The sequence below is a fragment of the Tamandua tetradactyla genome, chromosome 6 (genome assembly GCF_023851605.1).
Source record: "Tamandua tetradactyla isolate mTamTet1 chromosome 6, mTamTet1.pri, whole genome shotgun sequence".
NCBI lineage: Eukaryota > Metazoa > Chordata > Mammalia > Pilosa > Myrmecophagidae > Tamandua > Tamandua tetradactyla.
In genome coordinates, this window is record NC_135332.1 from 110,919,616 (window position 1) to 110,943,452 (window position 23,837).

The following is a 23,837-nucleotide window of genomic DNA, read 5'->3' on the forward strand; positions in this document are numbered from 1 at the left end:
TACCATGGACAAAGCAAGATGGCCTCATGTTAATATTTCTTTTTAGTAAGTCGGGTTGTCCTCCTCATCAGTTGTAGGCATCTTTGTCTTTGCTTTGGTGATGAGCAAGTTAAAGCAGACCATATCTTGAGTGCTTCCAAAGCTCAGACTGGTGTGGCACAGTTCAGATAGTTACTGAACTCCTCTGCTGGCCCAGCAAGCGATCTTTGCAGTGGGATGTGATGAATTTATATTAATAAGTATTAGTGTAGTATTAGTTTTAGCAGCTAGTAGAATGAGTGGTCTACTTGGACAATAGTCTTTTAAACTACATGAGAATTTCCTAATGGCAATTTTTCTAGGATATTTAGAGCCTACTGCTAATAATTTAAAACAGCTTACTAATCTCAAACAGGATGTCACAGGATCTGCTTTGACACCAAACACTAGTGCTTTTCAGATCATACATGGAAAAATAGATAGGAAAATGACATACTGAGAATGACCTGTTCTTCAGTTACTTTTAGATCCAATAAATTGGGTTAATATTTAGCAGGGACATATTTAAGTTGAGAGAAGATAGAGCATTTTAAGAGTCTACTCTTTCAGAAGGTCTTCAATTTCTAAACTTTTGTTTAAAATTGTCCTTTTAAACAGGAGCTTTTTGGTACGATGTGGATTGATTGCTCATTAAATTGCACATATCCATCCCTTTGCTGGGATAATCCTTCACAGACCAGGAGATTTTTTTTTTTTAAAGAAACTGACATCACAGGGTAGGAAGACAGATTTTTTTTTCTATTATTATATCTAATAAGTAAAATACAGATATGGAAGTGAGTATAATCAATTCAATTAAAGATTGAAACTATAAAGAGCTACCTCTAAGAGTAGAGAATGGATTAGGTGTGACCTTTTCCTTTGTCATTTCATCCCGACTAGTGCTTTCACAAACTGACTTTTAATTTCCTTGTAGCAGTTATAGATTATAAGTACTTCCAAAGTCTTGCCGACTTAATGGATAACAAAACAAAACTATTTTTCCTTTTAAGTTTCTCCTGAAAGAGAAAGGCAGTAAGAAAATAAGATTGTAAATAGTTCTACGGTCACCCTAGTGTATGGGAAGAGTGTCCCTTTATGTATTTAGAATTCCAGGCTTAACCTATATGAGTGCTGATTGGCCCCCTGTTGGGTCTGGACAAAATAATACAGTTTAGACTAACACTGTGGGGAAATGTAGGGATGTAATGGGTTGAGTTACAGGTGACCTACATTCTGGGACCTACTAGCCATGTATGTTACCTGAGTTGTGTCTCCTTTTTTTTTGGCCCCCTTCAGATGATGAGAGTTCACTGGTTGACCCTGATGATATCATGAAACAAGTGGGTGAGGACAGATCAAATTCCGTAGCAACTGAGCCCTGGCTACGGCCTGGCACCTCAGAAACGCTGAGACGATTCATGGCAGAGCAACTGAACGAAGAGCAAAAACAGGTGCCTGGAAAACCAGGTCCTTTTAATTGGCAGGGCCTGTCTACTGCACATGGTTAAAATAAACTTGTACTGAACTCAGTAGTGCCTTTTAAGGTGAAGGGCAAGTTAAATCTGAACCTTTAACTTGTCCTACCTGCGAATTTACTTACTTCCAGTTGTATATAGGTGTATTTTATGTACATAAATAAAAGGCCACAATTGATTTATATAATGTAGAATAGTACAGAATTATTTTTACACAATTTTGCCATAAATTAGCATGGTAATGACCTCTACCATATGTGCATTATTTAAATTCTGCTTGTCATTAAGATCAGGTGAATAAACCCAAGTGTCTTAACAGTACTGTAAAACCAGTATATCTTTTGTTAAATGCACATTTTACCAGTTATCTCTGTTAAAATAACTCAGTAAATACATCTTTTGCAGCTGTCACACTATTCCAGTTGTGTAATTTGGGAATCAAATGTGCTAGTTATTTTCATGTTATTTATAACTACTGATTCAGTATAAATGAAGGGAGCCATAACTGATTTTATTCCTGTGAGCCATGTACTAAATGGTACATCTTTCTGCCTCAATTTTATTTTTGTGCCAATGAAGGCATTGTCTTAAGCTACTAATTTATAAAATTTAACTACTTCTTGACAGAAATAAATTTTTATTTTTATTACCAGTGTTGAGTTCTTATTTTATCTGGAATTGAGGTTTCTAAGTTAGGTGTTACAGAAATTTAAGAGAGGCAGTGACACTCAGGAGTCAAACTCTACGCATCGTGTACCCTTGGAGAAGTGACAACTTTAAAAAAGGATTCATTCAGATTCTGGAAAACAATTCTTACCTGGATTAGTTTTCAGTTCCATGACAGCTGAAATACCCTTGGGCACCTCACCACTCCTTACATTTTCCCGTTGATGTAATTGATGGCAGAGAAGATCAGAGTAGTTCGCTGCAAGTGTGAAATTTCTCTGACAGTTTGAGTTTTAGCCACATGTAAATTTTATATTCAAGCCATTGTTTCTTTACTATTAAAGATTTTTCTTCTTATATCATCATGTGAAAGTAGGATGCATTCTTCTTTCTCCTTTGAGTTTTAATACTACACCATAAAATTATAAACCACTAGGTCATTGAAACACTCATCCCTGAGATGGACATGTCCCAACAGGGACAAACTGAGTGATGCCCAGCTGTAGCCCCCAGCTGGGCTGCCTCTTAGGGGATAATAAATACAGTCTAGTTCTGCTGTTGCAGTCTTTTTGCACTGATTTAAATAAGACTGAACACTTGTCCCATTTTTAACGCAAACTTTCGTCAAGATTTAGCTTGCCAAGTTCCAATTTTCTTTTTAATGCTGTTGGGTATGACACAAACTCCTAGGACACACAATATCACTGCTCAAAGAAAACTTTAGCTCTTTCACCCAGCATTCAACTAGAATAAGCCTATTCTAGGCTATTAATTAATACACAAAATATTTTAAAATTATGAATATCTTACGGTTTAGAAAGCACGCTGGGGATAGGGATATAATGCCTTTAGTTGGAAAGGAAATATAACTAAATAAACTTGTATTTGTAGTTTTGGCTGAAAATAACCCTTCCATAATTGTTTGGTTCTTAATGAAAAATAATAACACATAGGGTTACTGAATACAGAGGTTATGATTACAATGGTGAAATAATTCAAAAACTTTATTGACCTGTAACCTGATTAGAATATGCCAGATGAGAATCAATATTGTACAGAAAGTTGTACAGAATCTTTTACATAGAAAACTTTACATCTGTACCATATACATTTTATCCATCTGAAAAATTTTCTACAGCCATTGTTAATACGGAATGCTTGACTTGACAATCTTGTCTTCTTTAACCATCAGAGCACAATTCACAGTATGAATACATTTCCAGTAAAACTAACCATCTCCAAACCATGCCAGATTTATTTTACTATATTCAGCATTAAGTTCTGTACAGAGTAAAATCTACATCAAGCCCCACCCTACTCCCACCCCAAAAAAAGTGACAGCAACCTAGATTCATTTTGCAGTAATTCAAGTTTTGGTTCATGAAGGATCATTGTATTTTAATGGCTCATCTTTAAAAGCCCTAAGAGAAATATATTACAGGTAGTTAGGTCAGTAGTGATATTTTCTACTTTTATGTTTTTCTGTTGTTGATCTTGACAAGTGTCAGATACAACAGCTTCTGGGCATGTAAACCCTCAAAATTATCACCCCCCAAAAGGGCAAAACCAAAAATCCCCACAAAATAAAAAAGACAAAAAGTTCAACCCAAACATTTAGTGCATTTGATAAAATATTACGGGTATTTAGCAAATGAATAAGAAAATAAAGAAAACAGTGCAGGAAGAACTATATAATGTTTAAGATCTTTATATTACAGACCTGCATCTCTGTACATTTTTTCACAGAAGGATGATTACCTGTATCTCAGATAGCCTGAGTGTGCAAAAATCTTCAGAATAAGAATACCATAGTTGCTAAATATCTTTTTACTGTGAACAATAATTTTTCTTCTTCCACCCCCCCCCAATTATAAACATTGTATCCTTCAAAATACAGCTCTCCTGAGTTGTACTTCTTGCAGAAGTTCAAATCTTTACATCTATTATACCTATAGTTCTTTGGGTAAGTTTCACTTCTATACCTGCCACAATTACGTGACACTCTCCCTACCACGACAGAGAAGGCCCAGTGAGAATGAGCTGGCACTATACAAACAGACTTCTGCTCAACATGAGCCCCAAAAGACAAACAGAATCCATCAGGTACTAAGAGGGCCAGGAGTGTTGCAAATTTGAATCATATTTCTAACCATCTTTACCAGAAACCTTTAAACATTGCAATTCGAAGAAACCATTTTTCAGGTAGGAATCCTCAGCTCCAGGGTCCTTTTAGAGAGCAGAGGGCTGTAAACTCCAACAGAAAAATATTAAGTTCCTGTCATTGCTTGTTTATTCCAAGTTCCTGTTCAGGTGGTTGTGAAATCTGAAAAACTATTCCAATTCGCAGAAAAAATCTTCTAAGCACAGCACGAAGTTCAGGAATCAGGTCAAATTGCATAATTTCACATAAGAGAGGGTAGTAGAATGATGCATGAGCTTTAAACTATAGGGAAAAATGAATTTATCCTTTAGTAAGTGCTTGCATTCCAAACGCCATGCAAAATTGCCTTTAGATTAAAACATTTGAGGCAGCCATCAATCAATGAAGATAAGGAAAGACATATGCATCAAGCAGTGATTATTTTTATTATGGAAGAGAATGAGGTGTATTCAAGACTCACTCAATACAAACATTACTAACTTTGTTATTTATCCTTATTTTGAAAAACATTTTCTATTATATTTTCTTGACAAACTTAGTAAATAAGCATTTTCTTCCTGATTAGTAAACAAAAGTAAGAAGCCTAGCAGGAACTAGAGTTGAATTTTTTAAAGATCTGGGTTATTGAAATATTGTATCTATGGCTGGTTAAATAAATTTTAAACTTCAGGGAAAATTCTACCTCCTATTGCAATATAAGGAATAAACAGTGTCCAAAAGTATATTCCTTGCTTATTTATAGTTCAATTTCTAGCTATGAGCATATCTTTGCTGTAGTTCCTTAGTTTCTGAACATGTCTGCTGATTAGTATGAACTATTGTGGTCAGAAAGCCAGGTGGGGAGAGGACAAACTGGGTGAGGATTCTCTACTGCCCCTGGGTTGCTAGAGGCCTCAGATCACTTCTCCAAGCTTTGCTCAGCGTGTCAGGGATATGGAAATGGACCTGGACACATACGTATGGTTTGGAATTAATGCCTGTACAGTACCAAGCATGCCTCTATGTAGTCCCATCTGTCGTAGGGCCTAAAGTTTAAAATTATCAGACCACTTGACCAGGCATTTTTAAAACCTATCAGGGGTCTAAGAGGACCATTTATGGGAGGTATAGTTTATTATGTATTTTTTAAGAGTAAAATGTTTTTGAAAACCTTAAAATAAGTATACATTTATATTTACAGTTATATATTTATATTTTATCTTTGTTTGTACTGATTTAAAATTCTTAAATGATTTCCTGGCCTATTAACTAGGGACTCTGGGTAACAGAGAACCACTAATATGCCAAAGAAATGGCTGAAGTCTGGAGCAAAGGCCCAGGGACCAATTCCCCTCCAGGAAGGGGATGGAAGCTCTAGGCCATGAGGTGGGCTTAACAGCAGTTTTCAATATGGGGAGAATGGGGGCACTGACAAGGGAGATAATGAGAATTTCGATGTATGGGAGACCTTGCAGTTTGTCAAGATGTCCTAAGGGGTTCTGATTCCTGCCTTACCAATAAGAACCACTGATTAGAGGACAAAGCTGGGAAAGGGGGGGAAAAAATGAGGAAGACAGAGGAAGGTAATATACAATGCCATCCTTGAAGCTGCACAAGCAGCAACACAGCGTGGGCCTCACTTTACCCGCCTCAGAGACTCTTACACAACAAACGTAAATGTGGGTCCCTTCCCCCAGGCAGCTCCCACTTGCAGGCCTATCTGGGGAGATGCTAGGCTGATACCCTTACTGATGAGGTCTCATACTTACCCTATTGTCACTTATCTTCAGAACTTTCGTTAGAAACAAAAGCAGTAAATTAGTCCAGGCTTCCCGATGACTTTCCGATGTTAGAGTGAGGAAGTAACTTAGTGCTTCGCTGCATACACTGCAAAACAAAGGGTTGCTTTTTAACCTACTTGCAGACCTGCTAACATGTATGTTCAATGAGAATGGATACTTCAGAAAAGGAGAGAATGAATATTAGCTATTCAAGAACTGGCCAGATCCTACCTGTTCACATCAATCGGTTTGTAACATGTATTTATACATTTTTCAAGGTACACAGAAAACCAAGGATAGTAAGAGAAGTCATTACAACATCAGAAAAACCATTTTCTTAACTATATATTCTCTTGAAATCAGAGATGCTGTGCAGTAGCAAGTACACAAAGCTTTGTATCAAAGTACCTGTGCTCCAGTGGGGCTGACTCTTTCCTTCCCTAACATGAGATCTTAGACCCTCCAGGTTCTTCAGTCTTATTAATAAAATGGGAAAACAGAGATTAGGTGATCTCTCAAAACTCTAAACTATATTCAACTGGTTTCTGAGAACATGTGTTACCCAACACAAAGATGAAAGAATTCTTTCTGAATGGCATGTTTCATTCTTAGTATGAGTTTAAATTTTAAAGGACAGAATAAGTTATTATGAAGTAAAAGAGATTGAAAAAATAAAACCACCACCAAGAACTCTAAATATTTTTTCAAATTAAATGCAGGGAGGCAGGTTTTCCCTTTCACAAATAATCACTGTGTAAAAATGTGGCTATCTTATGGCATTAAAAAAAATCTTATCAACTATAACAAAGGTTAAATTTAAGTTTTTAAATTTTAAGAGATAAAATGTTTTCCTCTGTCCAGTTACAACAGGCATGATCTGTTCATGTCAACAGTTGTGTAAAGCACATTTAATTATAAGACTACATTCAATTTTTTAAATCACTCTGTGAGGTACTAATGGCAGTGCAACATTAGGAATGTAAGGAGCACTGAACTGTGTATGTAAAAATGGTTAGAATGGGACATTTTCAGTTGTATATATGTTACCATAATAAAAATTTTTTAAAAACCCATAGAACTGTTCAACAGAAAGACTGAACCCTAATGCAGACCATGCACTACACTTAATGACATAATAGTATTTCATCATAGTATTTCATCAGTTTTAACAAAGGAACCCTATAAATGTGAAATGTTAATAATATGGAAATCTGTGGGGGATGGGTACATGGAAGCACTGTACTTTCTACATGAATTTTCTATAAACCTATAACTGCTTTAATAAAAAATTTAAAGATCACTCAAATAGGGCACCATCAACTCCCATTTCACAAATGGGAAAACAATAGCTCTAAAGTTCAGAAATCTCCTTGTCCTGCAACCACACTGTGCAAATGCCTTTTGGAGGGTGACACTTAGCCACAAGTCTTACTTTAGAAGCCTCTGCTGGACCTCCTCCCAGGCACTGACCCGGCTCTCGTCCGTGTACATCCGGAAAAGAATGCGTAGCCCACAGGCCAGGCTACTTGTCTCCTGTTTCAGAAGGTTGGGTTTGGATTTGCCTTTGAAGCCTGCAGATAGGAGACATTTCCAGGATTAGTCTGGGAAGACATCTTAAAGCAAAGAATCTGGATGGAGGAGCATTTTGTGTGCAATCAGCCTTTAGCATCTACTGCTCACCAAACTGTGTGCACTGATCCCAGTAGCCAGCACCCCAGAGCAGAGACAATGCCTCAGGCGTAAACCCACTCAGGAGGTAGTCTGGACTACGGCTGGGCAGGGCCTTGCAGGTGTCAACACAGGGCTGGAGACACAGATGGAAGGTGATTTATGTGTTGAGAATTTCTTCCCCTTTCAAGCTACAGATATGATGTAAAACAGCTTCTGAGCTAGGAAAGTGGAGCTCTTCAAATGGAACTGCCCTGGAAAGCACCATCTTCAGAGCTATAGAAGGGGCAGTGCTGGTGCTTGGCTGTCCTGCCCATATATACTCTCCTACAGGGACAGGGAAGGCAAGTCCACCCATCAGGGGAGACCTCTAAATGCCAGAGTATGAAGGGTCCAGTGTGTGTGGAGATGAGGAGTCTCCTGTAATCTCAACAGGGCCAGTCCCAGTGGAATGCTGGTGGTAACAGGGGTTGAAGAAAGGGGAGAAAATAAATACAGACAACTCTTTCAAGGGAAGAGGATGAACTGAGTCACAGGCTTACAGTGGGAAAGGCATTCTGGACTGAACTACCAAACACATGTCAAGCTCCTCTCTCTTTTTCTGACATATTCTGTGGCCCCTCACTCTCCCAACACTTTGTACCTAACAGGCACTGAATAACTATTTCTTAAATTAAAAAATAATTAATATAACATTTGTTCTTTGTTTAAATTTTCTAAGTAATTTTAAAACAAATATATGTACCCCCTCCCCCCATAATACATTCATTTCCATTGAGATACGGTCACTTCCAGTAAACAGAAAAAAGCCATCAAATACATATACCAGGTATTACCAGATATTGTGCATGGAACCTTCACACACAGTTTTGTTTTTTTTCCTCATAAAAAGGCAGTTTTTATTATGCTGACGATTATTAACAAGAAGGCCCAGACTAGGTAAGCAGGAGGAAAGAACAATTGGTCTGAAATCAGTCAAATCACAGGTTGATTTTACAAAGAGGAAACAAATCCACCTAGGCAGTTATTTGTCTTATTGTAGACCAGAAAAAAGCCCTGGTCTACAGACTTTTAACTACCAACACTACTCTTTCTTCAGCTGCTGCCATTGCTGCTATTTATTATTATCGTTAAAATAGAAGTTATACACAGTTTAAGGCACAGATCTCAAGCATACAACAGATGAATGTGGATAAATGTAGAGATCTTTCGCACATCCATTAAAAGTGAATATTAAAATGTGAGACTTGCACAGCTTACCTGCTTTCCATAGAGCAGTCCTCTGTTCATTGTTTGAATTAAATGCTTTGGCAAATCTATGTGACTCTAATAAGCAGTCCAGTAGCTTGAAGAGCTGTTGCGATGTTAAAAAGCGGTACATTCCTTGGTCTTGAGTATCAACACGAACATCAAAGTCCACTGTGTCTCTCTGGGTAAACAAAGCACCACAGCCACAATACTTATAGAAAATTTAGAACTCAATGCTCCTCAAAGACCATTTTTACAAGCAACCCACAGAAACTAAACTGTTCAATCTCAATAGAAAATAGGCAAAGGCCCACCTTTTGTTATTCTTAAATTTCCATGTTGTTCATTTCATGCACACTAATCAACCAGCTACCACCACCACCACCTCCCATCTTTCCATATTCTGACCCCAATAACTCTACCCCTACCACATCCTGCAGTTCATTTCTTCCAAGCCTCTCCCCACCCCTTCACCATAACTCTGTCATATCTTCCCTTCTCTTCTTAACCAGTTTAGAATCCAGGGACCACAATCCTAATTGTTCCTTGCATAATCCCTCAGCTACTCTTTTCAGTAACTTGCTTGGCAAAACTGCCTACTCCATGTCTTTACTCCCAAACAGAAGTGACTGGGAAAAAACTGACTGGTTTCTCTTCAAATCCAATGGGCTCTGGTACTGCCCAACAATGCTACTGTGTTCCCAGGTTCACTGTCCTGGGTGTCCAGTTAGTTTTTCCTCTTCCCTCATTGATATCTAACACTTACTTCTCAACCTCACTTGGTGGATGATGTCTATCTCAGTGAGGAAAAAGGGAAGATAGCAGAAGAATCTGCATCTGCAACCATACACCTTGCTTTGCCCCTATTATAGTGCAGCAAGTATCCTTCTTTCCAAGACACCTCCACTTTGAAGTAGTTACTACTCCATTCACTCAGAAGTATTGCTTTAGTAACTGTCTCTCTCTTCTTCACTCAGTTTCTCTCTCTCTCTACTGTAAAACTTTCATCAACAAACAAGCTGGAAAGTACTGTAAGAACTTAAACAAAACAAACTTACCCTTGATCCCCTCATCCTCCTCCAGCCATTGACTCCATTTCCCTTAACCTCTTCACAACCAAACTCAATATGTACTCTTTCCACTTCCTTCTCTTCTTTTGTACCCATTATAATGAGGCTTTTTCCTTTTATTATTATTTTACATGGGCAGGTACCGAGAATCAAACGCAGGTCTCTGGCATGGCAGGCAAGAACTCTGTCACTGAGCCACCATTGCACCTCAAAAATGAGGCTTTTTAACCCCAAACTTATTTTCAACATCTTGTCAAGAGTCCTCCAACTGCTAGAACTGATGGTCAATTCTCCAACTTAGTATAACTCAGCCTTTCAGGTGTATGTGACAAACAGGATCATATTCTCTTTCTAAAACCATTTTCTTCCCTTGACTTCCAGGATTACACTATCTCTTTGCTCTCCTCCTACTCACTGCCTCTTGTACATAGTTCTTTTCCCAGGTGCCTCACCATCAGGAACTCTCACAGTGGAGGGGGTCCCAGGGCTCAGTTCCGATCCTCTTTTCTGCCATGTCCACACTCACTACCTCTGTGATGTCCATCTCATGGCTTAAAATGAATCTCTAAGCTGACCAACTTGAATCTCTAACCTGACCTCTGCTCTGAACCCCAGTGTTACAACTTCCTACTCACACCTCCTTACCTGTGCTGCAGCTAAGTTTTCTGCATCTTCCTTCTTACTTGTGGCTGGGAAGAACACAATGTTGTCGATAGTCTGGATGAGTTCCAGCTGCACAACACATTTAATCAACAGGGCAGCAAACAATTTTTGTTCTGGAAATTCTGTAGAAACCCCCAATGCACATGCAAACAAAAAATTATTTTGAGTCCTTTATAATTTCTATGACAGAACAATGCTAAGGTAACGTTAATACATGTGAAGGTAGTTTACAGGCATCACACCAAGGATGTGCTGCTTTTGTACAGATAAAACCCATAAAAGTCAAATTTAATCAATATTTAGGGAAGTCTTGGAAGAATACATTTTAAAGTAAACAAAATGCTTTAAATGTCTCAGAAGAGTGAATTCATCAAGACTGTTCCACCACAGGTTTTTTGTTACTCATGAATAAAATACAGCAAAAGGATAAAAAACTAAAACTTTAATAGCATTTACTGTACACTCAAGTTTGACCTTTGAAATTAGTAATATAAAACACTATAAATAACAACAGGAACGGTATCTCTGTGAGACAGGAAGTGATATACAGCCAAGAATTCTAATCAAACTAGATAATACTGTTAAGTTAATATAATTTGCTTTATCTGGATTCAGATTAGGGGTTGTAGCTAAGATTCTCACATTTTCAAATGATCCATCAGCAAAAAAGGCTATAAAAAGTTAGGGTAAGCACATGACTACAAAAGTAACCAGACTGCAAAGTAAAGGAAGTGTTCCCGCACATTCGCTTGGTTGTTTGTCACCAAGCTATATATGTTTGCTCAGCAGAGCATTTCTGCAATTTACTTAGCCTTTAAGGACATATTCGCAGAAGACTGTTACATCTCACTGACTGTTCCAGGTAGGCAGTTAAGCAGATGTATAAGTGCAAGGTTAATAATGAGCACTTAATACTAAGCTGCTGCAGGAGCTGACATGTGGCTCAGGGGCAGCAGCGACTCCCATCGGCCACACCAGATCCTGGGGAATCCTGGGCTCTCAGGGTGGCTTTCCCAGAGAAAGGCTTAGGGGAGATCTCTGGCTAATGAGTCTCCAGACGATGACTCCAACACCTAATTACTTACAATCTTAGTTTCTTTCTACTATGTAAGCACTTTACTACAAATTCTCTTTTCTGGCACCAATTTGTGGAACTTAAATTCATGTTTAAAAGATGTCACAAGGTAGCAAAATACTTCTTGAGTTAAATTTTTTATTTAGGTCATTAATAAAGGCTTCTACCCAGATATTTTTCAGAATGCTGTTTTATTTAATACCTGATTCTTCATACTAGATCTCAAGTTAAAAATCAAAGCAAAATAAAACAAAAAGATACACACAAGTCCCATCTTTGTCTCTCTTAAATATCATCTTTTCAGTACTTCAATACAGTGACAGCATAAACCAACATATGCCATTCACTCACTCAAGTCATAAAAACATTCTCAGGCCCTGGTGCTAGAGGCTCTTGGCAGTACCTTGAGACTCATGAAGGGCCGCTGACAGGCGATGAGAGGCAGTTTTGATGAGGCTGGGGTATTCAGAGAGCTTTCACCAGGGCCACAGACATCACTAGTCACACTGATAATCTGGTAGATGACTAAAGCAGGGAAATTGAGCCTCCCCATGTTTTTCCCCCATCTTACTAACAACCTGTACCATATGTGGGTACAATACTTATTTGGACAAAGTTAGCTCATGAAAAGGGTTGATATTGCCAGGGTTTTCTTAGGAGACCATTTCCTTGGGTCACTGTAGTATAGGGAGCAAAGATAAAACCAGGATTAACTACATGGGGCATAGGTACTGCATCAAGACTAGATCAAGCAATGGTATTTTCTGAAAGTGTTTAGAAAGAATGCCCTTCAGATAGGGTTAAGGACGCAGAGCCATGCTGTACTCTTTTCTATGAACAGGAGCAACGCAGATGGCAGACAGCCTTCTTACAAAACAGAGGAATACAACCTGCCTGCCAAGTGAAGAGGCTCCTGGGAATATGGTGGCCCATAAGGCTAACACCAATGTCACAAAGAATGTGTGGCATTCTAGTCATTCTTCATGCCCTCTAACAAAACACGTAAAAGCATATTTAAAACACGACGGAGACTGAATCAAAGGAATAATGAGGTGGCTGATGCAATGTAATCTTGGGATCTAAGGTAGATGCATGCCCAAAGCATGCAGAAGAGTGTTAAATGGGGTGATAGTCTGGGCAAAGTGACAAAGGATCCAGAGGGCAGGAGAGAGAATGGTGCATGGAGCTGACTTAACAGGTATAGTTTGGGACAGAAGCTTAAACAAGTAGCTCTACCAGGAAGCACATAGTTGGTAGGTGCTGGTTGATTGTTCTCCACACTTTAGGGAAGAAGTTGACATAAGTGGCATAGGCACATGGACTAACTGCTCATTAAGGCTGTCAGGAAAGCAACCTGCAATAGGGATCAGACCCTTGAATCAGCAGGACTGCACAATGTACCTGTCATGAGCTTCCCACCTGGGCGGCCAGGAGGATATATATGATCAGATGAAGGGAAATGCCCTTCCTTCCTTTCTCTATAAATCCAGGAATCAGAATGCCAGAGACAAGAGTTCTGAGGTATGCAAGGTGAGAAAGCATACACTGGTCTCTAGGTGCTCAGGATTGGAAAAGAAATGCCCTATACTTAAAAAGCTGTCAGAGTTAAGCATGCATTTGCATTCGTCTTCTCTGAAGGGTATCTTAAATTAGAACACCAAGGTAGCTACAGTTGCCCTATTAGCCAAAAGGTTTAATCAAATCTCTGGTACTCATTTCTGGCCAAAGTTGAGAGCTATTCTCACACAGACTATTCATATGGATTTGAGAGTAGGCCATCTCTTAAAGTCTGCTATCTCCCTGTCCATCCTACATATCTGACTGGTCAGCAAAACCCATCCTGACTCTCAGTAGTACTGATATGGAAAGAGGGAAATAAAAGGCCCCTTGCTTGTGGAATGGTGACCTCCCATACTCTCTGCTTTCAAAAAGGTAATAAAGTATTACAAAAAAGTAATAAAAAACCCATTTTGTCAGAGTCTCTAAAGACCTCTGAGGATTACCTACACTTTTTAGGAAAATATTTTAAGGTTCTCTTCCTCTTCCTAGAATCAGCACCCCTGCAGAGGAAGGCCATCAGGGTACATATTCAAGTTTGAAGGGAAGAATTAGCTATCTAGAATGTTCTAGATGAAGAGAGCTGACCCATGTAGCTACTATTAAGTTATCGTGAGAATTTATTAGTTGGAAGATCCAGAGATTTTAGGCAGGCAAGAGCTTAGAGCAGTTTTTGCCCCTGGGTAAGGGTATGGAAAACAGGTCTTATTATGGGTAGACCATGATGAAGGAAACAGCACAGACAGATTACCAGAGGCCAGTAACAAAGACAGGGAGGCATGGCTATTATCATAATTTCTCGTTAGTTGTGAGAATCCACAGTATCTTTCAGAAGGGAAAAAACAGACTGTACTTGTGATTCATTTTGTGGAATGTCAAATGAGAACTCAGTTGTGTCTGCATTTCATGGTGAACCACATATAATCCTTTGCTAATGAACCAGGGACACGAGTTAACAAAGATGACTAAAGTGCTTAAGCAGGATAGCCAGTCAAAATCTGCGTGTTTGGGATAGGTGGAGAGTGCTGTACTGATGGTTTCTGACATGCTGGCTGTGGAGAGGGAGATGACAGCCGACCCTGGAGACGTGTCTGCCATGAGGATGGCAGGAGTTCAGGGAGAAGCTCAAGGAAGATCATCTCCATTCATTCTTCCTCTCGCTCCAACTACTCTTAGGTAATAATTTCAGGGTGACTCTTTCTTAAAGAGCTTCCAGGTGAATAAGAGCAGGATATCTGGTATAAGGATAATTGTCTGAGCCCTCAATTCAGGGAAGCAGGGGAGCAACACCCTTTGGCTCCAGGAAAAGGTACATTCCCAAATTAGTTGGGCAAAACTTTTGAACGCATGATGACCAATTTCTTCCTTCACAAAGCCAAGTGCAGTTTAAGATCAGTTTTGGGGCTGAGAGAGAGAGAGAGCAAGCGAGCGAGCCACTCAGAATTCTGCCCTCAGAGCATTTTTCAGAGTAGACTGAAGCTTTGATGGATTCTTACAAGAACCATTCTGTTCTCTGGAAATGAATGAAATGAAAATTGGCCACTCACCACCACCTAACTCCCTTTTAAAAAGTTAACAAGACACAACGACGAAGCCAGAAGCAGATTACCAAAAGTCATATTTTCTCAAGAACATCTGTAAATACCTAAGATTAGTAAAAAGTTCTGTGAAAAAAGAAAAACGTTTCTCTTTTCAATTCTCCCTTGTTTGAAAGAGTACTACTCTTGTACATAAGAGGCCAAAAATACAGTAGGAGATAGCAATGATAAAGTCTAATTAAACCAAGATGCTAATGAAAAGTGCTTTTCCTGTTTTCCTTTATAGAGAGGAGGAAGTAGGCTATTTCAGGAGTTCTAGCTTTCTTTCAGCAAACTAAACTGATTCAATTTAGTCAAAAACCAAAAGCCCCCCCCCCCACTTCTGTGTGAAAAGAACTGAGAGACTGAAGGGGGGGAGACAGATGGCCCCTGGGACCCTATGCAGAGATGTGAGTGGGGGCAGCAGTGAGGATGGGGTTTGGGGGGGGGGGGTATGAGCAAGCAAGTTGAGAGCAGGGAGCAGAGTATAAGGAAGGCTTGCTGGAAAGCTAGGAACTCCTCAGAAATCTGTGGCCCTTCACTATTTCTCCTTGTAGATGGAACGAGGAAGGCCCCTTAAGACCTACCTTTACAGAAAGAACCTGTAGCTGGCATGCAGAAAGGGATGGAGAAGGAAAAGACATGCATTTCACACAAACAATACCCAAACGCACTGTGAAAAAAGCTGATATTCTAGGGATTAACAGAGCCTTGGCCATCCACAAGAGAGCACCTATCCATCAGGGGATGTCCAAGATTTCTGAGGAGTATGGCTTTCCAGCAAGCCTTCCTTATACTCTGCTCCCTGCTCTCAACTTCCTGTGCTCATACCCCCACAAGCCCCATCCTCACTGCTGCCCCCACTCACATCTCTGCATAGGGTCCCAGGGGCCATCTGTCTCACCCCCCTTCAGTCTCTCAGTTCTTTTCACACAGAAGGTGGGGGGGAGGCTTTTGGTTTTTGACTAAACAATTATAAGTTACTGTTTGCTAAGAACAGAAATAAAAGATTTCATCCTTTTCCTACATTAAATATAGGAGAGGAGAAATACTAACCCTAGCAGCAAAGATGATTATATAAAATTCCATTTTCTTAAAACTAAATATACAGGTTTTTTTTTTCTTTAGAGAAATAACTCACTTGCTGTAGGTTTAGTTTTGCTGGCCTCTTCATTCACAGCAGAGACAAAAGTCAGTTGCATTTGCTGTCTACTATCTGCAGACCTTGGTTGAACAGAATCATGGATATCTACAGATGTCTGTGATATTGTATCCTAATAAAATAAAACATTCATTGTAAGTACAGTGAATAGTTTAAGGATGAAAATATTTTCTATTATTATGTTGTTTACCTCTTTAACAACTACGTCCCTGTGAAAATGATGTTCTGTGCAGTGTAATTATATACACAATGAGAAAACTTAAGATTGATTATACATGGATACAGCTGGTAGTTCTTATGATAAAAGCTTCCTTTCTGACCCTCACTGGGCTCAGGACCAGCACCGACCAAGAACAACAGATAAAAAGGCTAAGCTTCACTATGACAGAAAACCAGTCAGCAATCTCCCCAAGAGATCAGGAAAATTTCTCAACACACACATTTGGCAGAGAGGAGGGAGACATCTGCGAATTTTGTGAGAGCTGCGCCCCAGAAGGCTTTGCAGAGTAAGTTTAGGAAAGGACTTTATCAACCAACCAGGGACCAGAAAGCTTATGGTGAGGATCTGGATGGCTGAGGCCACAGAGTAGAGTCAAAAAGTAGTTGTGTGGTGCCGCAAAGAGAAGCTGGACTTTGAAGTCCAACAGATCTACCCCAGAATTCAGCCCTCGTACTTATTAGCAGCGTGGCCTTGGAAAAGTAATTCATCTTCCTGAACTGTGGTTTTCTGATATGAAAATGGAAAAGACATTTTCCTTAAGCGTTGTTAAGGATTAAAGATAATAAATGGAAAGCACTAGCATTAAATGGTAGTTGATACCACTACATTATAGCTTTATTTTGCTAAATTCAGCACACCGCACTCAGAAGACATAGACTTGGTTTCAGGAGGAACTGAGAACTCAGACATAGCAGTCCCAACCTGAAGAAACCTAAGCTGGGTCAGTGAAAGTAAGACCTGGGTCTGTGTTTCAAGAAACAGGGCTAATCAAAACAAAAACTTTAATTTGGACTTAAAATATCAGAGTTGATGAGTTTTCATTTCCCATTCTCCATAAAATGGGACTCATATATACTAAATCTGGTTCACAAAATTGTTAGAGGGTCCAAATGAGAAAAACTTTTTTAAAACAGTGAAATGTTACACATAAAACCATTATTACTGTAATGGCTATTTTTGTTCATTTTTGTATTTTCAGTAATTGTTTAAACACTTTCAGTATAAACTGTGTGGATCCAATAGAGCATCTGGTTAATGCACATGACATAGTGGCATAAAATACAGTTTTTAAATGAAACCTTTAGTGTATGAATGCATATAACAACACTTGTATTGGAATTATACATCCTTTAAGGGAATATTTATTGTTTAAAAATAGGTATAAAACAGGCATCTCTTTTTTTATGTATACATTTTAATAAGTAACTTTAAGGGAAAAATCAATCAGTTAAATTTAACAACATATTCTTACTGGAAATAAATGAAAGCACTGATTTTTAAATTTCCTGAACATTTTCATGATTTTCTAAGAATTTTTTCCTCAGCACACCACTTATGTACAAAAACTAGGCTACAACATTGGAGATTTAAAAGTTCTCCTCTATATTATAAGAATTTTTAAATATTAGGCATTTTGGTTTCTCTATTTTTCTGCATATTCAATGTAAATACAAATATAAATAAAGATCTTTTTTTGGATTTTTTAGATCCACCACCTCTCCTTACAAAGGGACTCTGTAGTGGAAAACAGCAAACCCCTGTGAAAGAAACCTCTGTGTACTGACTATGGAAACATCTCCTAGTTCCAAATTTTAGAAGTATCCAAATAAGATTTTATTAAAAAAAAAAAAAAAAGACATATAACGAATATTAAATATATATGCAAAGTATATATACTTATAAACAGCTGGAAGTAAATACACCACAGTATTAAATTTTGGAGTGGGGTGGGTGGGCAGATTGAAAAGGGACTCCAGTTTTTACCCTGTATATTTCTCAAAAGTTCAAAAACTTTGGCACTCACTGTGCCAGGCATTGAGCAAATGACCTGCATGCTCTGCCCGATGTTGCCCTAGCATCAGCTTTCTTTTACAAGAGGTTAAGTGACTTGCTGCAGTTTATAGAGCTAAATGAGTACCAGAGCCAGGATTTGATTTGGGGCCTGTCATCCAAGTCCACAGTGAAAACTATCCTATACAGCAGAGATGGCAAAAACAAAACCACACGAGTCAAGGCAGTGAGTAAGCCATATATAAGAAAAATAAAAATGAGCGCCACCTTCTTTTGGGCTAGGAACAAACAGAATTTGATAAGAAGTGAAGGAGTTTGATGAATCAGACAACTCCAACAGATACATTACATGAAGTAAAATCATAGGTTCAATAATGCCAGATTTCACAGTCCTTTCAACAGAAATCTGAAAGGTATTCTTCTGTGAAATCCAAGTTTAAAATGTTCACAATCAGTTAAGACATTTTAAAGTTCAAGGGGCCAAATTAGCCCAATGGATACTAACTTACTAACTAACTCTGGTCTCCTGGGTTTAAATTCAAGGACATTTGTGGAAGCAGAGTTATTATTTGAATGAGACCTGTACATTACATAGTAGTTCTGTATCAGTGTTAATGCCCTGGTTTTGTTAATTATTCTATGATTATGTAAGAGAATATCATTTTATTATGTAAGTTTAGTGTCTAAAAACACTAAAATTTTCAGCAATGAAAGAGTAACATATTTATAAATAACTTTTGGAAGAATTCCAAAAAACGTGTGGGGGAAGCAGAGAATGATAAAGCAAATATAGTAAAATGATAATATTTGGAGAAAAAAGCAAAAAGAAAAAATTAGACTTTTTTTGGTACTATTTTTATAATTTCCCTGGAGGCTGAAATTATATTTTTAAGCAAGATAAAACAAGATAATCTAATAATATTCTCAGCCTAGCATGGAAATCCCTAAATAATCTGCTCTCTGCTTCTCAAAACACTTGAAATCATTTTACTCTCTACTCAGACCATCTATATTAAAAATAATTTAAAAAATACTCCCTCCATGGCACTTAAAAGATTTTTAAGCTTTTTGGGAAATGTGCCATCATGAAATTTAACATAAGGATTCTGGACAGCAAATTTATACTTTTTTTTTTTTTAACATAGGCAGGCACCAGGAAGCGAACCTGGGTCTCTGGCTGAGCAAGAACTCTGCCACTGAGCCACCATTATCTGCCCAATACTATCTTTTAAAAAGCACTGGGTTCATATATAAGAAGATAAAATTACTTATTGCAAGTAATTAAATAATTTAAAATGGGTTTTAGTTACCATACTTACCAACTGTTTTTCACTTACAGGAGATGGAGACAAAGGAACAGTTTCTCCAGTGGTGGGTCTCCAGGTCAAGAGCCTTTAAAATACCAAAATCACAGGGGTCACTTGGGGCTGGCCACATATGACAATCAACATGTTTTGAAAAGGGCACAAAAAAAATCATAATATACTGAAAACAAGATACTTATCTTTTGACTACAGCTAAGAGTAATTAGCTGATAGTAGAAAGTTTAAAATATGTACTTTCAGAACACAATCAATTAGCATTTAATGTAATTAAAATTAGGGTAATCTGGTTATCAATTTTATGTTACCATAAAGCATACTTTTGAAGCTTCAAAACCTTAAAATTTTTCTACATAATAATGTCATCAAGTATTTTTCAAAGTGAGATTTTTAAAAGTTTGAGGCTTTAAAAAAAATTCATAGGAGGCATTATTTAAAATAAAACATATAAAAATAAACAAAAAACTAAAATTTTGACCCACAATAGGTTACTGAATTTCACATTCAGACTGCATGCTCAGGATAGACAGAAGATTAAGGCCCAAGTTCTTGCTTCTGGGGAAGCAGAAGCCCCTGGGAAATGGGGGCAGATAAATGGTAAACAGGTCATTTCAATTCAACACAGAAAGGGCTCTGGTATAGATATTTTCTATTAGGAGACACTTATTAGATTATTTCTGAAGTCTTTTATCTTGAGTGTATAAGTCGATAAATTGAAATAATCAATTCTTTCAAAACAAAATAAAACAAAAATGTACAGCCCAGTTGGTTTCTGTAAAGATTTCCTATGGAAGAATGCACACTAACTTTGACCTCATGGCCACAGATAAAAACTCTGGTAGACATGGGTCATTTTAAATCATGTAAGTTTGTTACACTGCTCCAGTGAAAAAGTGCTCCAATAAAAAATAAGAAAAATTATCCAATAATTAGAAATGGGCCAAAGGAATCATGATGTATTCTTTCAGTTAAGTCCTATCTAGAGACTGCGTCTCTACTGGAGTGTACACCTTTTTTTCACAATCTATTTAGTACTGATTAGGATATTTACAAGGGGATTATGAGAGTACAAAGACATTTAATTCATTAAAAGAAAATGATTATGAAGTTTAAAAATCTGGACTAATTGATGATTTCATATAAAAGGGGACATACTTGTTTTTAAAGAACAGTCTACCAGTGGACTTAAAAACTGTATACATAAGGTAAAACTATATGAACCTCAGAGAAACCCCAGAGTTGAGTGGAAATAAGTTCAAATCTGTCCAATAAATCAGGTGCTACAGAGTCACGAAGCCTAACAATGTCATTCTTTCCCCATTGATAACAACTACTACACTATGACTCAATTCCAAATTCATCCCTTAGAGAAAGATGACAATTATAAATAAGATAGAGTATTTGCAAACTGGCTTACTTTGATTATTAAATCTACAATAACTAAAACATGTTGAGTTTTATTTTTTTTTCCAATTAGAAGCCAATGATTAGTTTGATCTGGACAAAAAAAATCTTATAAAAGTCAGTGGAATCACCTAATCATGGCACAAACTTTAGATGATCAGACTAAAGGTTTTCAGTTACAAAGAATTTAGTTCATTAATTTGTTATGGTTTACAGGAGTCTGATTTTAATTAAATCTGACTTTATGTAACACTGGGACATGCTTAAAAGGATTTCTGTTATGAGAAATAGTCATTATCAAACTTTTTCAATATACAAATATAAACATAACGTTGTATGAAAAGATTTCTTACGCATGTGGGATTGTGGTTTTGAAGATATCCAAAGTGCAGTTACAAGTTTTATCCCAGATTTCTAGGGTAAATTTTTCACCATTCAGAATAACAACATTCTCTAAGCAGTTTGTACCAGATCGTGCTAACTGCTCATTATCTAGAAAAGAAAAGAGCAATTCATTTACGTTATTACCACAGTCATGTTTAACAACTTTTTAACACACGTAATACAGACCTACCTTGCTGTACACACCAGTAGAGCTGCGCAAAAATATCATCCAGAAGTACATCACTGAGTACTTCTAAATACTGGGTAAACACATCACAGATCGCATAAAGGGCATGATTGCAGGTAGTTGTCATCCATTCAGCTTTCTGGGGGAGAAAAAGAGGTTAAGTGAAAGTTATGCCAGTTACTAATTACTAGAATTAAAAAAAGAAAGGTTTTCATATTTAAAATGGAAACCCACCGGAGTTTCTTTGAACAGAGCTCTTAATTCTCTCTGGAATATTATTTTCCCCCTCATATATCTGATTCCTATCTTCTCCATTATCCCTAATAACCCATATCAGATATGAATAAAATTCAACTATTTTCTGTATTATTTGTCTTGATCATAAAAATTTTTTAGTTGTGACAAAATTAAAATGAGAAAAGAAACTGGAAATTCAATAAAAACAATTAAGAAACTAATTCATTAACTTAGTTTTGTACTAAAATAATACTCTTGTTTTACAAAGACACTACTATTATATTCTCATGCTCTAAAGAAATATTTTCCAGGAATTCTTTTCTGCTCAATGGGTTTACTTTGAAACACTAAAATGTATTAGGGCATATATTAGGAACCCTGAAATTTGACTATGCTAAATGAAAAGTTTGTGTTCTCTTACCTCTGTCTGCTGTTCTGGCAATTTCATGTTGTCAAAGATTCTGAAAACAATTCTAAACAAATCCTGCCACCAGTGTTTTTCATAAGTGTGGCCATATGTTTTCATTATTTCAAACATTACTGTTAAACCCCTAAAATAACAAAACATAATCAGGAGAGCTCTAATACAATAAAAGTATACTACAACAGAAGCCACCTCTTAAAAAACTTTTATTAGTTCCCAAAGATACTAAAAACAGAAAGTTTAAAACTCGTTTCAGTCTGACACATGAAATTGGGTTTTCAGAAATCTGTTGCAAAAAACTGATTTCTTTAGGATGTATCATTTAGGAAAGAACTCCACAGGCATTAGCTTTACCAAAACTATTTTACTTTTCCCCAATTCCCACTCCAACATATCAGTATTGAAAAATTATAAATGGAATTACACCTTAAGAAAAATCACCATTTGGGTGAATATGAATTTTGTGGCACTGAAGCCAAGGAGGAAGTATATCCATAACACTGCTCTCTATCCATGTTCTACTACAATGAAGCAGTCTAAGAATGAGCAAAAATTAGATTTTTGAAAATCTTTTTCAAAGGCTAGAGAATTTCAATTAACATTCTAAATCTTGTTCAGAAACTACTCCCAAACAAAATGTTTTATTATAAAACTAACCCACTAGGATATAAACTACACGAGGGCAAGGGTTTGTGTCTGTTTTGTTCACTGCTGTAAGCGCTCAGTAAGCTTTGAATGAATAAACTGTTATAGTTGTAGGATCATGTTCACTAACTTTTGAAAAAGTGTTTAAAGTGGAAACTCTAAATTGCTTTCCTGACTTCGAGTTATTATCTTGCTTGAAATAATAGTACCTTCCGCCAAAATTTAAAAGGCTGATCTTTCTACATGCTACTTTCTTCCAGCAGAATTTTTCAATTTACAAAATAGCTTATGTTCTTCAAAGTCTAATGGTATGTCAAAAATTTTTTTTCTTTAAGGAAGAGTAATTAGTCAAGTTCATTTTCTGCTATGCTATCCCAGGCCTAGAACATGCTTGGCATATAGTACATATTTGTTGAATAAAGGCATAAAATAACTTCATGGTAGTATGATGCTATGGCAAGTTCACAACAGCCTATCTAAGCTAAAATATACCAGGAATACCTAAAATATAACAGGAACAGGAATAAAGAAACTGCTCTAGGTGCTGTACCAAGTTCTCCAAAGGTGGGCCCAGTCAGATTCCCACTAGTGGGTACGAAGCCCATAGTTTCTCACATACAAAGGCTCCCTCCTCCTCCATCTACTGAGCTCCAAGGACCTCCCATGGCTGGGATAGGGGATGAGGGGAATCCTGTTTTTCCAGGCCCCAAAGCAAACACAGTGATCTACTTAAGTTTTCAAGAATGTTTACTGCTAGAGAAGTCATTTTTTAAGCAATACTTGAGTAAAAAGAAAAAGAAAATTGGGACCTTAACTTAATTATTTAACCTAATATCTTCAGTTTCTTTACCTACAGATTTTGGGAGAATCAAATGAGAATGTACACAAAAGTACTTTGAAATTTATGGTATTATACATATGATAGTGCTACATTTTAAAATGTAATCTAAGTAATAGCCTATACAAATGGTAGGGTGAGGCAGGGAAATCAAAAGCCAGCACCAAATTTTTACTCTAGTTTTTCTTCTCCTTTATCAAGCAGAACTTGCCCATAAGCTAAACAAACAACATAGTGCAAAAGAAGATGGGACAGGGGATGCACGTGTGTTCTGAGTTTATA

The 23,837-nt window shown here is 37.4% G+C and overlaps 2 protein-coding genes across 14 annotated transcripts in view; one reads left to right on the forward strand and one right to left on the reverse strand.

The window, feature by feature from the left end:
- CSPP1 (centrosome and spindle pole associated protein 1) overlaps window positions 1-2,145 on the forward strand; it is a 234,531-nt gene extending 232,386 nt beyond the window's left edge. For 10 of the 11 annotated variants that reach the window (XM_077166946.1, XM_077166937.1, XM_077166942.1 and 7 more), the window contains one exon: window positions 1,318-2,145. In XM_077166946.1, coding sequence (XP_077023061.1) covers window positions 1,318-1,529 — 212 coding nt within the window. In that variant the 3' untranslated portion in view covers window positions 1,530-2,145. Of the gene's footprint in view, window positions 1-636; window positions 756-1,317 lie in introns of all 11 variants that reach the window. The other variant, XR_013178240.1, reaches the window with a different exon arrangement.
- A 994-nt stretch (window positions 2,146-3,139) lies between these two features.
- Window positions 3,140-23,837, reverse strand: part of ARFGEF1 (ARF guanine nucleotide exchange factor 1) — a 227,310-nt gene continuing 206,612 nt past the window's right edge. For 2 of the 3 annotated variants that reach the window (XM_077166936.1, XM_077166934.1), the window contains 10 exons: window positions 22,070-22,199; window positions 21,415-21,550; window positions 21,194-21,332; window positions 19,434-19,506; window positions 16,083-16,215; window positions 10,715-10,854; window positions 9,012-9,180; window positions 7,516-7,654; window positions 6,072-6,189; window positions 3,140-4,605 (listed from right to left, as the gene is read on the reverse strand). In XM_077166936.1, the coding sequence (XP_077023051.1) occupies window positions 4,441-4,605; window positions 6,072-6,189; window positions 7,516-7,654; window positions 9,012-9,180; window positions 10,715-10,854; window positions 16,083-16,215; window positions 19,434-19,506; window positions 21,194-21,332; window positions 21,415-21,550; window positions 22,070-22,199 (1,342 nt within the window). In that variant the 3' untranslated portion in view covers window positions 3,140-4,440. The remainder of the gene's footprint in view (window positions 4,606-6,071; window positions 6,190-7,515; window positions 7,655-9,011; window positions 9,181-10,714; window positions 10,855-16,082; window positions 16,216-19,433; window positions 19,507-21,193; window positions 21,333-21,414; window positions 21,551-22,069; window positions 22,200-23,837) is intronic. The other variant, XM_077166935.1, reaches the window with a different exon arrangement.